General features: G+C 45.4%; 1 protein-coding gene across 1 annotated transcript in view; it reads left to right on the forward strand.

The window, feature by feature from the left end:
* Positions 1-14,598, forward strand: part of HYDIN (HYDIN axonemal central pair apparatus protein) — a 39,107-nt gene that overhangs the window by 6,248 nt on the left and 18,261 nt on the right. Inside the window, exon 5 of the mRNA XM_069027268.1 lies at positions 5,396-5,595. Within this exon, the coding sequence (XP_068883369.1) occupies positions 5,396-5,595 (200 nt within the window). The remainder of the gene's footprint in view (positions 1-5,395; positions 5,596-14,598) is intronic.

Genomic DNA, 14,598 nt, shown 5'->3' on the forward strand with positions numbered 1-14,598 from the left:
TATTTCTGCACCAAGGCAAAGGTGCAGGATCTCTTTGGGTGCAGCTGTTTTCCCATCTTCCCTTTGCTGCTTAGACTTAGTTCAACACTTTGTCCTATCCTCAAGCAGCATGGATACAGAAAACTGAAGGGGAAATGCCCTGTGTTCCCTAGCTCCTTGTTCCTTAGGAGGGACTAAGGAATTATTTAACACTGTTAAAATTTAGACTAAAAATTATGCTGGCCTAGGGCAGTTCTCTGTACTACCCAAGTGACACAAGAGCTTAACATCACTGAGGTAGGCTTTGCAAAGTACACTGGTGTCTTTAGAATGTGATTTATTAGCATGAATTAGTGCTCATTTTCAGGGTGAAAGAGGTAAATTGATACCTGTGAAGGGCAAAGTGCTGCACTTGAGAGGCAACAGAGCAACATGTGAACATCACCACAGATAGAAGTAGGGGGAGATAACCCACAAGAGCACTAATGTCCCATACTTTGTCCCTTGTCTTGCCCTTGAACTGGTGAGTGCATGGCACAGGGAGCTCTGCCAGTGAGAGGTTCTCTGCACAGCTTCACTGACACCCCGGCAGTTTCACTGAACTGGGCTTTGGGCTCCTTGCAGGGGTTTTGTAGGACATCAGGAGAGGGTTGTGTGCTGCTCAGCAAGAAGCACGTGAGGATTTTTACCGCAGAATCAGAATTTTGTGCAAATTGAACATTTTGTCTTGTACTTGATTGAATGCGAGTCAGCGAAGTACCAAAGTGCTGTAGCTCAGCTAGAAACACATCAATAGTATGGCCAGCAGGAGCAGAGCACCTTGAAAAATCTCTTAGCAAAGAGGCAGGCATTGAGAAATGGTTCTGAAAAGCCACTTGCATTGGGCTTGAAGTTGCTGGCAGAATATCTGTGTTTTAATTGTGGAAGGCTTAGGAGTGCTCCTCTGAGCAGCATGTGGATCATGCTCCATGATCCACAGGGATTATGGATGACCCAGTGACTTGGGCTGCAGATACAAACCCCTGTGTCAGGGTTGTGGATGTTGCAGTTGGTTTATATAATTCTCTTGCTTTGAATCTGTTCTTCCCTGGGGTAAGTCTGACTTCAGTGAAGTCACTTCTGATTCAAGGCAAAACTGTGGCTGAGCCCTAAATAGAAGGACCATGTGAGCTGCTAGTGGCTGAAATGCCACGTGCCGTGTTGCCTTTTCTTGACAAATGAGCAGTTTCCTATCGTCTTGCAGTCGTTTGGGAATGTATCACATGGTTGGGCTGTCAGAAAGTAAATGAATAGCTGACATGTCTCTTTGTTTATTGGCACTTGCATTATAAATATGAAATGCTAATGTTTCTGCTGGGCAACGTTTCCAATTAGTTCCTCTTGCTGCTTCTGATTTACACATTCCTGTTTTACGGCTCCAGTTGCTCAGCGTGGATCTTCTCATGCCACCCTGTGTTCCCTGGTGTCCTTGCATTGTGGTCTGACAGTCTCTGCCTAATTGGAAACCATTATGGAACTGACTGGCAAATACCCAACAGACAGGAATGTTTGTATTTGTGTGTCCTTCAGGCTTATTAAGGGATTATCTGAAAGGAAGAAAGAAGCAGGAAGCACATAAAATCATAGCACAGCTTATTCTGTTCTGTCCTATTGTTCTTTCCACTGTAGGAAGACAATATTTTTCAGGCAATACCAGTTCAATCTGTAAGGTTTGCAAAATTCATTCCTGATGCTCAGTGGAGACTGAAATATTGCTCACTGATTAATAGGAAAGATGACAGAACGATGAGTTACTGCGTTACTGAAATTAACTCCTTTAAAATTCAGTCCAGCCCTGTTAGATGTTTTGTAGCACACCAAAGTTGTTCCAAACAGACTTTTAAGATGACTCTTGCAGGGAGGAAAGGGACAGAAGCTGAAAGCACAGAATGAACCTGCAGAACAGGGGCTGGTTTCAAAGACTACTGTGAATTGGTAGCTGAAGGGGCAGGAGCAGGGGTACCCCTTCTCCTGTGGAGCTTTCCTCATCCTTCAGTCTCTCCCCTTTTTTTTAATGGCTCTCTTTTCCAGCCTATATGATATCATGGTTTCAGCAGGGAGCTTTCCCTGCTTGACTTACTATATTACCTCATGCTACAGGGATGTTTTCATTGCAAGTTGTCTGCTGCAGGGAGTTCAGTGAAGGATTTAGGATTGGTTATGCAGGATAACTGACATCTGAGTCTGGTGTACCGGGCAGGCATCAAGGTTGATGTCACTGTGACACCAATTAATGTTGGCCTGAGTCTGCAAAGGGTCTGAGAGCAGTGTTGGGTTAATGGTTGGACTTAATGATCTTCAAAGTCTTTTCCAAATGAAACAATTCTATAATTCAAGGAAATAACATCTGAGACATGCAGTTGGTTTCGTTTCAGTGGCTACTAATTTGAATGCCAAGGGTGATATTTGGAAGGCCACAGCTTGTAACATTTTGCTTATCAAAGGGGAGTAAGAGCAGAGGAATGATCCTACAGTCATCTGTACTTTTCTTGAAATTGAGAGAAGGGTTGTTTGAAGGCAAAGGGGATATTTGCATGAAAATTTGTAGCCTGAAGCTGTGTCTAAATAATCTGTAAAGCATAGAAGTGATGCACCCTCTTGCTCACTCAGGCTTATTTAGAAACCTGGTTTTAAACAGTCTGCTTAGGGTTTGCAGAATAAAAGCAAGATTTTGAACTGGTTTCAGCTGTCCCCCTGGGTTTTGTCCCAGAGTTAGTGTCCTGATAACACAGGGCAGTGCTGCAGTGGAGAATTTGCAATCCTCTTTTCCCAAGGGAAGGCAATTCAGCTTTCTGAAGCTGAGTGAACCATGAGTTCACAGCAGCAGGGACAGCCAGCCTCTGCCTAGCACACCCCTCTCTGCTCCAGTTTCCCCCTTTTTGGCCTGACACTGCATCCACTTTGGGGGGCCATCATGGGGTTGAAGGGTCAGCACACTCTGAAGTGCTTTGGGTCAAGCCTTCCTCTGGCTGCAGCATCCCTGTAAAAGGGGCTCAGCACACAACGTGCATGGGCATGAGAGGCAGCGTCCTCCTCAAGGTCATGGCTGCCTCGTTGCTCTTGCCTTGCCTTGGCAGACACAGAGAAGTGCCCTTTCCCAAGCCCAGCTGTGCCTCCAGTCCCAGTGCCCACCACCAGCAGCAGAGCTGGGAATGGGTGCCTGTGCTGGCTTTTGGAGGGATTTATTCCTTGGGCTCTTATTTACATTTATGCTGATCCCCTCACTTCTTAGCAATGACAATGACTGAAAATTCCCTTTTACTTCCCTCAGATACCTCCAGCTGTTGAAGTTTCTTTTCTCTTTATCCCCGTACTGATCTGAACTCCTTGCATCCTCTTCAGTCTACCTGGCATCTGGAAGGGAGAGATAACTGAATAGAGGATGCCAAGGCTTAAAAAGACACACAGCTTTCAATTGGATTTACAATGCCTTTGTTACAGTAGTGTGGCCAAAATAACAACAACCAAAAAAAAGGTAAATAGCATTCTCCATTTGCTAATGGAGTTTCTGAGGGTCTGAGCAGTCTGGGACGTGAAGTGCCCAGATAATAGGTGCTTTAAATTCCCATGGGCTGCCCGTTGCTTTTATTTTAGAGGGCTTAGGCTGCAAGATTGAGTGCAAAATTGCTAATTCAGAAAGACTTGCTGAAGATGAAACGCTCTCCTGAAATGTGATCTTCAGTGCTGTAGGTCGTTTGCTGCAGTTCCCTTCCTGCCATTTTACCTTCCAAGTAGGAGAAGGAAAAGCACTTCTGCAATTTCAAGTGTGAATATTTGAGAGGTCTAGGGAAAAAAAAAAAAAGATCTTTCTTTATTCTTTTACCATCTTGGATGTGGCTGCAGCTGTTAGGGTGAGTTTAAACTGCTGCTGAGCAGGTGGTTGGTAGGCACTGGGTATTAGCTCTGGGTTAAAGCAATAGCTGTGTGTCTGTGCCTCTTCTGGCAGCCTTAGGTCCCTTTCCAGGTTTGGAGAGGATGGGTATGGGAGCAGGAGGTCCCAACCATGGAAGAATCTGAATTGGTTCTGGTTAAGAGAGCTTGCTGCTATGTGCGGTTCCTAAATCAAATTGTCTGCTTGCTGCTTCAACAATGATAAAAATATCAAATGAGTTGAAAGCACTGAAGAGGAAAAGATCAGGCCAGCAAGTGAGTGATAAGAGGCAGAGCTTTTATCAACTCATCGATACAGGAGCTGCTGGAGGCAATGGCTCCTGGCCCTACAGCAGCAGCTCTGCCACTGATTTCACCCGGGGTAAGATGATGCTGCCAGCACAGCAATGCCACATCGTGCATCTAGTGATTGATCTGCTCATCCCTACAGTGAAATGGTTTTGGTGATTTGATTCACCTTCCTACTGCTAAATGCCAGACAGCTGAAGGAGGGGCTGTCTGGCTCTTTCCTGAGCAAGCCAGCTACTGGGAATAGCAGGGTTTAGTTTGCTCTGATAGAGATGCCTGAGGGCCTCCTGTTTGCAGTTCTATCCCACCTTTGTCCAGGTAGGCACCAAGTCACTCCTAGAGACCTTGGAAGAGGGAGGTGATTAAAGCATCAACCATGCAGCAGAGGCAGCAAAGTTATTGCTGTGTCCCCTGCAGCTGGGGTGACATGTAAAGGGAGATGGAGATTCTTCCACAGGAAGAGCTCTCCCTAAGCCCAGGGCAGAGCTGCAATAGGCTGCTGAGGTCAGGGCTGAAATTCTTAGTGATTTAAGTACTTGTCAGACATCTGGCAAGAACAGTTTGGCATTAGGGCTGAGTGAGTTCAGTGTGGGGAGATGGATCAGATGGCTTTTTAAGGGTGTGTGTCCCTTGCCTTGTCCCTCTGATGTTATGGGAAGAGGTGGGAAGTACATGTGCACCCTACACTCACCTGGCATTAAAGCAGTTACTGTCTCCAGCTTGGTAAGTATTTCACCAAAAATGGGCTGCTGATTGTGCATGTGGCAAAGTCCTTTTGAAAATGTACCAGAGCACCCCTGCCAAGCTCTACCAGCACTGCTGCATTGCTGGGACTGGAGTTAGTGTTGTGGCACAGCTGGGTTCTTAGTGGTGCCTTTAATAGTCTGCAGTGGTGGTCAAAGCAGGTTCTGTTATTACTGTAATCCACTGCCTGAAATTACTCTATTTTGGTGCCTCAGAATCAAAGTATCAGATAATTTTGTCAGGTTCTTCTGTGAAAGCAGGTGAATCAATAGAGTTGTTTCTTCTTTGCAAGTTAACAGTCCTGTCCAAGTCATCCTACTGGAATGAAAGGTCATTGAGGTACAAAGTACTATTAATTATTGAATGCTACTGTTAGGGTCATAGAACACAGCAGTTTTCTTCCACTGTGGGGATGACACGAAATGTCCTGTGCTGAGACTTTCTTTTCCTGCAGGATTATTTCCACCAGCTCCTCTGCATCACTGAAAGGGAAGAGTTCATTGTGCCAATTTGTGCCATTGGTGCCCGAGCCATCCTGGACTTCCCTGGCCTTCTGGACTTCTCGGAGTGTCCGGTCAAGTACAGCAGTGAGAAGACTCTGCTGGTTCACAACCTTGGTAACCGGGCAGCTCGTTACCGCCTCAGCACCCGGAGGTGAGGCAGCTCAGCTTTCACTGTGCAAAAGCACAAAACCCAGCTCTGTTTGGGTGACAACGGAGTTGGTAAAGAGCAACAAAAGGAACCAGAGCATCGGAGCTGCTGCCCTGCAGCCATGGCTGGAAGTGGGCAGGACGTGTGGGGTTTGCTGTTGCTTCTCGTGTTTTAAGCAGGATGCAGCCTTTGAGCTTTCTCTGTCCCAGATTTCCTGGAGGGTGCTGGAACATGTTAGTAATTGGCTGCACCCTCCTGAGCACAAGCACCTTCTGAAATGGTTATTCAGCACTGTCAGGCCTGTTCTCTGGGAGGCCACAAGCACGTGGTTTTCCAGTGGTCCTCTCATGAGATGCCCAACGTGAGCTGTGCTGTGGACAGCCTGTGCTGTTCCTGTCAGTCAAAGCTGATCTGATTTCCCTTGTCACTTGAGGGCATCAGTCATATCTTCTGTTTCATGGTGAACCTTTGAAAGCCAGTTTAAATTTCAAACAGATGATTTAATCTTTGAATAGAAGCAGCATTTTTATTCTAATTAAGTCATCCCCACGTTTACTGGGGGGGATATATATAATACTGAGTATTTTTAAATACTCAGACATTCCTGTGTTTCTGCTCATTTTTTGTTTGTTTTTTGTTTGTTTGTTTTCTCAAAGCATCATCATGAATTCTTCAGTGGGAACTTTCTTAAAGGTTGACATCCTCTAATGCCTGTTCATCTACCATCAGCCCATTGGTATATGCACAGGGGTATAGGAAACATGAGAAATTTGGGGAATATGTGAAAAGCAATTGGGCTGATTTAGAAGATAGAATCATAGAACAACTTTTGTTGGAAGGGACCTCTGGAGATGATCTGAGCAAACACACTGCTCAAAACAAGACCAGTGTCTGGGGCTTGCAAGGTGCCACTGGGAGATCTGGACCCATAAAAGTTTAGATGTTGTACAAGAAAGCAAATTTACAAAAGGACATAGTTAAAAAAGGAGAACAAAACAAGCTATTAAAAAACCATCAAACCTTATCTTTTCTGCCTGTCGGGAGCAGTAGTGATTCATGGAAAGGGTAGATCTAATGGGACAAGAATTATCTTAAGGAACAGCTCACAATTAATGGATGAGAGGCCAAAGTTTAGCCTGCCAGCTCCATCTCTTGGCAGTGGTTTTCATTTGGCTATTACAGTGTGTCAGGGATGTCTCCTTTGCAGCTCTTCTTATCTGTGGGCTCAGGGAACAGATCATGATGTTGGCTGAAGTTCAGAGGAGTTAAGTATAACCATGGAACTTGTGTCTTTGGGTCTTGGAGAGCCACGTCTATGTGAGGGGTAATGAGTTCCTGCTACAGCAGTAAGAGGTGTCTGGTGGGTACAGCCTGGGGTGGGACGTAGGAGATGCAGGGGCTGATTTGCACTCAGTTTCTCAGTCCTGAGAACTGAGTCCTGAACTTGGCTGCACCCTCTTCTTCTGATAATCTGAACATAGGAAGAGATGTTCTTTCTCAGGCATCCCCTGGAGTGTTATTCCCATCCTGCCATCTGAGGGCAGGAATATGTAGACAAGGGACAGGAGTAGGAAGGGAACAGGACAGAATGCAGTGCTCAGGTATTGACAGGAATTCCCCTTAACTTCCCCCAGAGCTTCCCTGTTCTGGCAAAATTTCTGACAGAAGAATAGGAAAAATAATTCCGTGTTTCCCACACCAGACACTGATCCCCCCAAGCCCCAGCAGAAACCTCCAGCAATCCTGGCACTACCATCGGGGTAGATGCAGGAATAGAGTAATCCAGCTCTGGGGCTGTGGGGCTTTGTCTTTCCTCTCCTCTCTGCAAAGTCTCAGGTCCAGCACATAAACAGGGCTGGCCCAAGGCTTCTCCACTAGCCAGTAGTGATGTTCTCACTGGCGGTCATGGGAACAGGTCAGGCCTAATTGCAGCAATAGCTCCTTAATGAGCAGAAACTGCAGCATTTTCATCAGCTGTCACTACTGACATGTATAAAGTTCAGCTTGCCCACGGCTCCAGTTGTTCTCATTATTTTTTTGTGTGTTGCTCTAATCCCCACCAAACTCTGCAGAATGTGTTTTTAAGGTGAAAAATTGACCACCAGCAAAGCACTAAGACCAAGAACTTTTGTTTTCTCAGTGAGGCTGTACAAGAGCCCAAATTGCAGCAGCTGCTGGGCAGAAGTGTGTTTCACCTGAGCTCTCCCTAAGCGTTAAAGGACTGAGTTTTGTTTCTCAGCCAAGAACTGTTTACCTGGCGACAAATCCTAATTGCTCCTGCTAAACCCAAAGCGCATAAAAACATTTTCATCATTATTTCCAACACATTGCATGGAGCTTGTCTGGTGGGCCAAGCAAACAGTTACCAGCTTGGATGACATCCCAGAGTCCCAGATTGCATCACTGGTGAATACACAGAAACCTCCAGTTCGGCTCCCTTGATGTGCTCCTGTTAATGGTGCTTCATTTAGCTGGGATTGAATTCTTCAGGCTGTAAATGGGATCCTCCTTTTGGGTCTTGTTTCCATGTCACAATATTGTTCTAATCTGCATTTGCACTCATTCAGTGTTTTGATTGTGGCTCCTCTTAGAGTAGCTTTCATTGAAATGCTGATAAAATATGCCCTTTCCTAGGCTAAAATGGGATGTTTTCAAGGTAAAAAAACCCAAACAACCACACTGCAAATTAAACAATAATTATTCTTTGGTCTTCAAGCCCTGTCAGATTCCTAGGCTGTAATCTCACAGGACAGGTAGTGCCCTGACATTTGCATCCCTTAAGGTGATGTTTATAGGTGGCAGGAAAGGAGATTCCCGAGGCAGTCAGTGTCAAGTTGTGCATGCAAATAGCTCTTAACCCTCTCTGTACTCTTCACACACCATCCTCGGATGGGATTGCTGGCAGTCAGACCCTTGAGCCTCATTGCAGAGAACTAGGGGAAAACACTGAGGGAAAAAAAAAACCTGGCATCATCTCTGATGGGGAAAATGAAGCATGAGATCACAGGAAAAATTAAGGCATATTTTGAAATGGCTACTTAGGGAGCTGATGCGGAACTCTTCAGTCACCTGTGGAATGGCAGTGAGTTCGATGGGATGTATTAGAGTCACTGGGGCTTGGGGAAGATGATGTGTAACTACAGGACTGGGTGTGCTTAACTGGCAGCAGGGGAAGCTGTAGTAGAGGCTACCCAGCATTGCAAATGGGCCAAGGGGAATTGTCAGCTTGTTAGTGAGTGCTCAGCTGCTGTGCAGAGCAGCATGGGGTTGCCAGCTGAATATAAACATGTTGTGATGCTGAATCCCTTTCTGCAGCTAGAAGTGATGCCCGGTTTGGCTGAATCAGCTTCCTTTGATATGTGAGGCCATCCCTGCAAGGGCTTGGTGGTGTGTTAGTGGTCAATGTACACATGCAGGAAACTCCCAGCCCTGGCTGATTATTGCTGTTTGAGGCTGAACAAGGAAATCTAGTATGGATGTGCCAGCACCTGTGAACATCTTAGCTACTCACGAGGGTAAAGCATCTGAGAAAACTACTGCCTTGCTCTGCTACTCATCTGTGCTTTTGTGTAGATGTTGCAGAAAACAACCACCTTTTCATAGCCCTGTTCTTTCTCTTTAAGAAACCCCTTCCTACCAAGGGTCGTCATTTGTCTGGCAAGGCTGGCGTTGCAATCGGTGGCTTCCAGGAACTTGTTTGAGAAATGAAATGAAAATCCTATTGATCTAGTCTCTAGATCAAGCCTTTTCCTTTCTTTCTTTTTTTTCTTTGTAAATCCCCCGATGGATGTGGATAGGCAGCAGGGTTTAACTGAGGTTTAGCTCTTGTCACCTTGCATTTTATATTCCTGAGATCACTCAAACAAGTTCCTGAGTGCTTTCCATTTATATTGACTTCAGCCAAAAAGGAGGATGTTCAATACTTGCCTGAGCAACTCACTACCACATTAGGTATTTATCTGAGTCACCCATGTGTTGTGCAGGATACCAGGCTGGGAATACCAAAACCCTTTTCGGGTTGAAATCAGCCTTGTGTGAGGGTTTGAGGGGGCTCTGATGCTGCTGGGAGCAGCATTAAGCTACTACTGAGCTAAATTCATAGCAGCAGACCCTGAGCTCCCGTTGGCCACCACTGTGTTGTCCATCTTCATGCAACTCTCCATTCATCCAGACAGTTTGGATAATAATAAGCACTAAGTGCTCAGAGTTGGGGAAACCTTCTGCTTCCCAAGGAGCAGCCTCTTTTGACTCCAGAGCTTCACTGTGGTGCATCAACTGATGTAATCTTTTCTGTTTGTGTTTGGTGCTGGCAGCTGGTAGAAATTTATTGTATCCTGTAAGTTTTAGAAGATCTCCTTTCCTGTGTTACTCTAATGTGTAAGCCAGTCTGATGCTGCAGTTATTACAGGACCAAGCTTTGCCTTGGACTGTCAGGAATTTTAAAACTGCAGAGGGATTTTTCTTTCTGCCAGTCACAGGCAACTGTTGCTCCTTCTGCTTTTCGTTCTCTTGTGAGAATTCCAAGCAGCATGGCTATTTCCTGTTGAACTTTTATGTCCTTGTGTGTTTGCTTCAAAGTGAGTTGAGGGAGTCAGTTATTGTAAGCAAAAAAAAAGGTGTAAGTGGCAGTTTGTGCAATTATGTGTTGATTTTGTTTCTTAATAGTAGCAGTGCTGCCACAGATGCAGGATTGGTACCTAATGCTTTATCCAGCTGATTGGTTATAGGCTTTTATAGTTCCAATTAATTAGCTTGATGGGTGAGCCTAATTGGTCTCCAAAGTGCTAATTTCTGTCAAAACAGCTAATAGGTAACAACCACTTCCTGCCTTTGTTCCCCTTGTCTAGAACTTCTTGTAATAATGATTTTTATACTGTTTTAGATAAGGTTATTCTGCTGCTTGCAAACAGAGTATGGCCTTTGCCCTCTCACCAGGGCCCTGTGTTTCAAGACAGATAGTCTGTCATTCTGAGGGTACATGAAGGGGAATAAAGCTTGTGCTTCAGTTGCTTGAAGTTTTTTTGCACAGCTTTATAGCTCCACAACCATGTAACACCCCTCCTGACAAAATCCCTGCTAAAGCAACCTGCAGAGTTGACTGCATGAGCACAGACTGGGGGTTGTGTACTAGGTGGGTTGTTTGGAAGTTAAAGCTCTCCTTCAGGCTGTTCATCCCCACATATGCACAGAAACAGATTTCATGTGAGCCCACACAGCCCATTTTTAGCACATGAAGGATTTCTGGAAGAATGTGGTTTCCATCTCTTTGCAGGTCATCCTTGACTGCAGCTTGCCCACTCCATCATCCCCGGAAACCACAAATACGTTCTTAAGTGTCGTTACCTCTGGATGTGTTTCAGGGCAGAACTGCCCATTCATTAGATTCCTCTCCTTGTGGATCAATCAGCATCTGCTGAGAAGCAGTAGAGCAGCTTGAAGGGTGATTGATTTATTAAGTGGTGTATTGAGTCTGTCTTTGCCAGACCATTAGAATGAAAGCAGTGTTTTCCCCATGGGCCAAAAGCAATGTTTCAGCCAGGCAGGTACCCCAGTGTATCATTACTGTAGCAGCAATAAAGATTAAAAATGGTCTGTGGCACCCTGGCCATGCAGCAGTGCTGTCTTTCATCATCCCACGGTTTTGGTGTCCTTTCCAGCATATTCTGGAAGGCTCCTTCATGCTGGGCAGAACAAAGCCCCCATGCTGGCTCCCAGATATTCCTGTGCTGGAGTCTTTCATCCAGCAAGACACACAGGTCTTCCTAAGCACAGTGCAGAGGAGATAATGGGGAGTACTTGGCTGCACAGTGAGGAGCCTGATTGAAAATGAGTTGATTTTTATCATGCCAGAGAGCTGTCTGAAGAGCCACAACCAGTCCTGTACCCGTTTCATCCCCATCAGTTTTCATGTGATTCCTCACAATGCCTTTGTGTAGAGACCCTTCTCTTGGAATGGGGTGCCTGGGCTCAGTGGGTGTTTGGCTGAGGCCTGTACCATATTGGGAAGTTCTGATCATTAACACCAGCAGTGCTGCTGGTGAGGATACTCTGAGGTTTGTTGTAACCTGGGAATGACTCAGCTGTGCTCATAGAAGAGATGAGAGCAAGGCCCAGGCTTCTGAAAAACTGAGCAAATGAAAATGAACTTACTTCTATAATAGCCAAATATTCCAAATTTGACTGTCATGCACTCCTAAAAAGATTTCATATCCAAATTCAGCAAAGAGGGAGTGACAGGGATAGAGGAAGAATCATCTCAGAAGATGAAATGCAGCAGGGACTGTTTATTTCTATTCTGTCTAATCAATCTGGCTGCCAGCTTTCAAATATTTAGAGCAGTAGTTGATGAAGAAAAGTACCAGCTGTTGAATCCTAGGAAAATGTTCTTCATAAACCCTGAAATTTATTTTGAAATCTTGTTCAAGGGTTTGCTCATCCAATCACTGAGAGATACTTTCAGGCTAAATCAAATTTGTCTTTATATTTAAGAACAATTTGTGCTACTCTGAACAGTATTCCCTTCTGCACCAGGCTGATCTTGTAGTATTAGAAGAATTTAGAGAGATGTTTTAGCTTTTCTGTAAATTCCCCCTCAGTCTTTTTACAGGCCCCACAGAGGATGACCCAGGGCTCGATTTCTTCGCTTCCAGGCAGTTAAAAGTGATCATGATGTGCTAAGATACCTGTGTCATGCAGCTGGGTGATAGGATAAAACACAGTGGTGTTTCTGCTGTGTCACAGCCTTATGCAGGACTGCACAACCCAAAAAACATCTGCACTACTGCTGTATAAAAAAGTCTGCCTTTGAATTTCAAGTCCAGACATTGCTTTGCCCAGGTTGTAGAAAGAGCTGTATCCTGTCATCTGTAGGAAATGTATCCAAAGGACGTAAGGATGAGAGAATTGACAGCCTCTAATAAGATCGTGTTGTGTAAATAATGATAGGGCAGATTCATCTAGGTTCAGTAAATGTGCTTTCATGGAAGCAGAGCATCCCGAGCTGCACACTGTGGACATTACCCTGTCAAGTGAAATGCCTTGTGCTGAATCGCTGGTACAGTACAGAGATTTATTTTTTAAACATATGTATTAAACAACCAAGAGTCTTAAATGAAATGTCACATTTAATTTGGTGCCCAAGACATGAAGTCTGCAGCTGCCCTCAGCCAACCCCAACAGCTCCGCTCTCTGTGTCAGCTCCTCTGCCTGGCAGAAAGATCTGCAGCATCCTCCCGACGCCCTTGCATCTGTGCCTGCTCTCCTGTACCCAGACATTTGTGGGGGTATAGATTCAGCACGTGCCAGCAACATCCCTGCGTGGTACAAGGTGCTCTGGCAAAGCCTCCAGCCTTCAGCAGAGCCCTCAGTGCCAGCAGCGCTGGGGTGGCTGCAGCCCCGGCTCCTCTCTGGGAGTGCAGCAGTCAGGGATGTTTAGCAAGGCGTGCAGAGACAGGCAGAGCATCTGCTTCCTCCCTCCTGGGCTCTGGAGTTGGCATTTTCCTGGGCTGGAGGCTCTAGTCTCATCTTTGTTTAATAGCTTCTGATGGTTTTATCTTCGAAGCATCAGTCCAGTTGCTCTCTGTGAGCCTCTACAGCCTCCCCCAGCAGTGTGTTTCAAAGGATGGGATATTCCCTGGAAGAGTTCTACTACTTTTGTGTAATTTCTGATGGATAACATTTTCAGGCCCTTGGGTTCCTGATTGATGACAAATCATGACAAATTTTTCCTTATTCCCATTTCCCAGGCTATTCATGCTTTTGCAAACCTCTCCTATCTATCTTCTCTTCAATTTCTAGGTTAAAAAATCCCATTCAGTCTTCATACAGAAGCTGCTCTGTACTTTTAAACTTTCTTTCTGCCCTTCTTTATTTAATTTGAAATGCTTCAGCTTGGTTTTTGAGATCAGAACAATCCCCTATATTTCAAGACTGATGTGGCCGTGGGTTTAGACAGGGAGATGATGATAGTTTTCATGGTGTTCATTTTGTAGTGATCTTGTCATCTTGAATGTTGTAGAGTATTGGGTCGTGTTTCCTCGCTTGTGTCCTCTCCTGCCGTGGGCTGTCACTTCACTTGTTCTTCTGGATCCCCCTTTTCTGCCCACATGCCCCCAGGCATCCTTCCTTGTCAGCAACAAGAGATCAGGAGAGACAGGAACGCCTGCAGGAGACCCTGGGCAAGCTGTGACTCCTCAGAGTCACCTGAATGACTTTGATGCAGAATTCCCTGTGATCTGAGTGGATCACCTGAGCACATCTGAAAAATCTCACTGTAAATACTGTCCCCTTGGGGACAAATCTCTACAAACACACCCAGAAATAAGTTCTTAAGGTGGTGTCTAGGACATCCTCACACAGCTGTAGGGATGTGATAAATGTACTGATCCATGAAACTGCTCAATCAGCTAAAAGCTGTGACACTTTTCTTCTGGTCATTCCCAACCAAAATTATGTCACAGTCTGCTTCCAGTGGAAGGCTTTTGCTACTCAGGAAGAGGAGGATCAACTGAAACTGAGGTGAGTTTGAAAGATGCATTTCAGTGAGATACCCTGCCCAAGGGTAAAACTAACAGATGGCTTCAGGAAATATTGGTGTTTTTAAATGGTTTAGGGTAAACCATCCAGACATCAGGGTATGTGAACCTGGGCTTCAGGATAATGGAGCTCAGCACTTCCCATTCCAGTTCCATCTATACTCCAGCTGAGGATGATGTTGGAAGAAGGTTTGATTGCAATGACTGGATTTCCTCAGAGAGCAAATTCTTGTTTGTGGAAGCCATAAACCCCTGAGGTCCAGAGATCTCTGGGCTACAGAGGGTCCATGAGGCTGAGGAGAGTGTCAATGCTCCTTACCTGGGACTGCACTGAGCAGTAGGACTTAATGCAGCTGCAGGTGGCTCAGCTGTTCTGATGCTCACTGCAGTTCCCTCCATTCTGGCTTTGACAAAATGTCAGGCTCCTTTCCAATGCTGTGCAGGGCAGGGGTCTTTGCTGGCCCAGATAGTT

Source organism: Aphelocoma coerulescens, chromosome 11 (genome assembly GCF_041296385.1).
Source record: "Aphelocoma coerulescens isolate FSJ_1873_10779 chromosome 11, UR_Acoe_1.0, whole genome shotgun sequence".
Taxonomy (NCBI): Eukaryota; Metazoa; Chordata; class Aves; order Passeriformes; family Corvidae; genus Aphelocoma; species Aphelocoma coerulescens.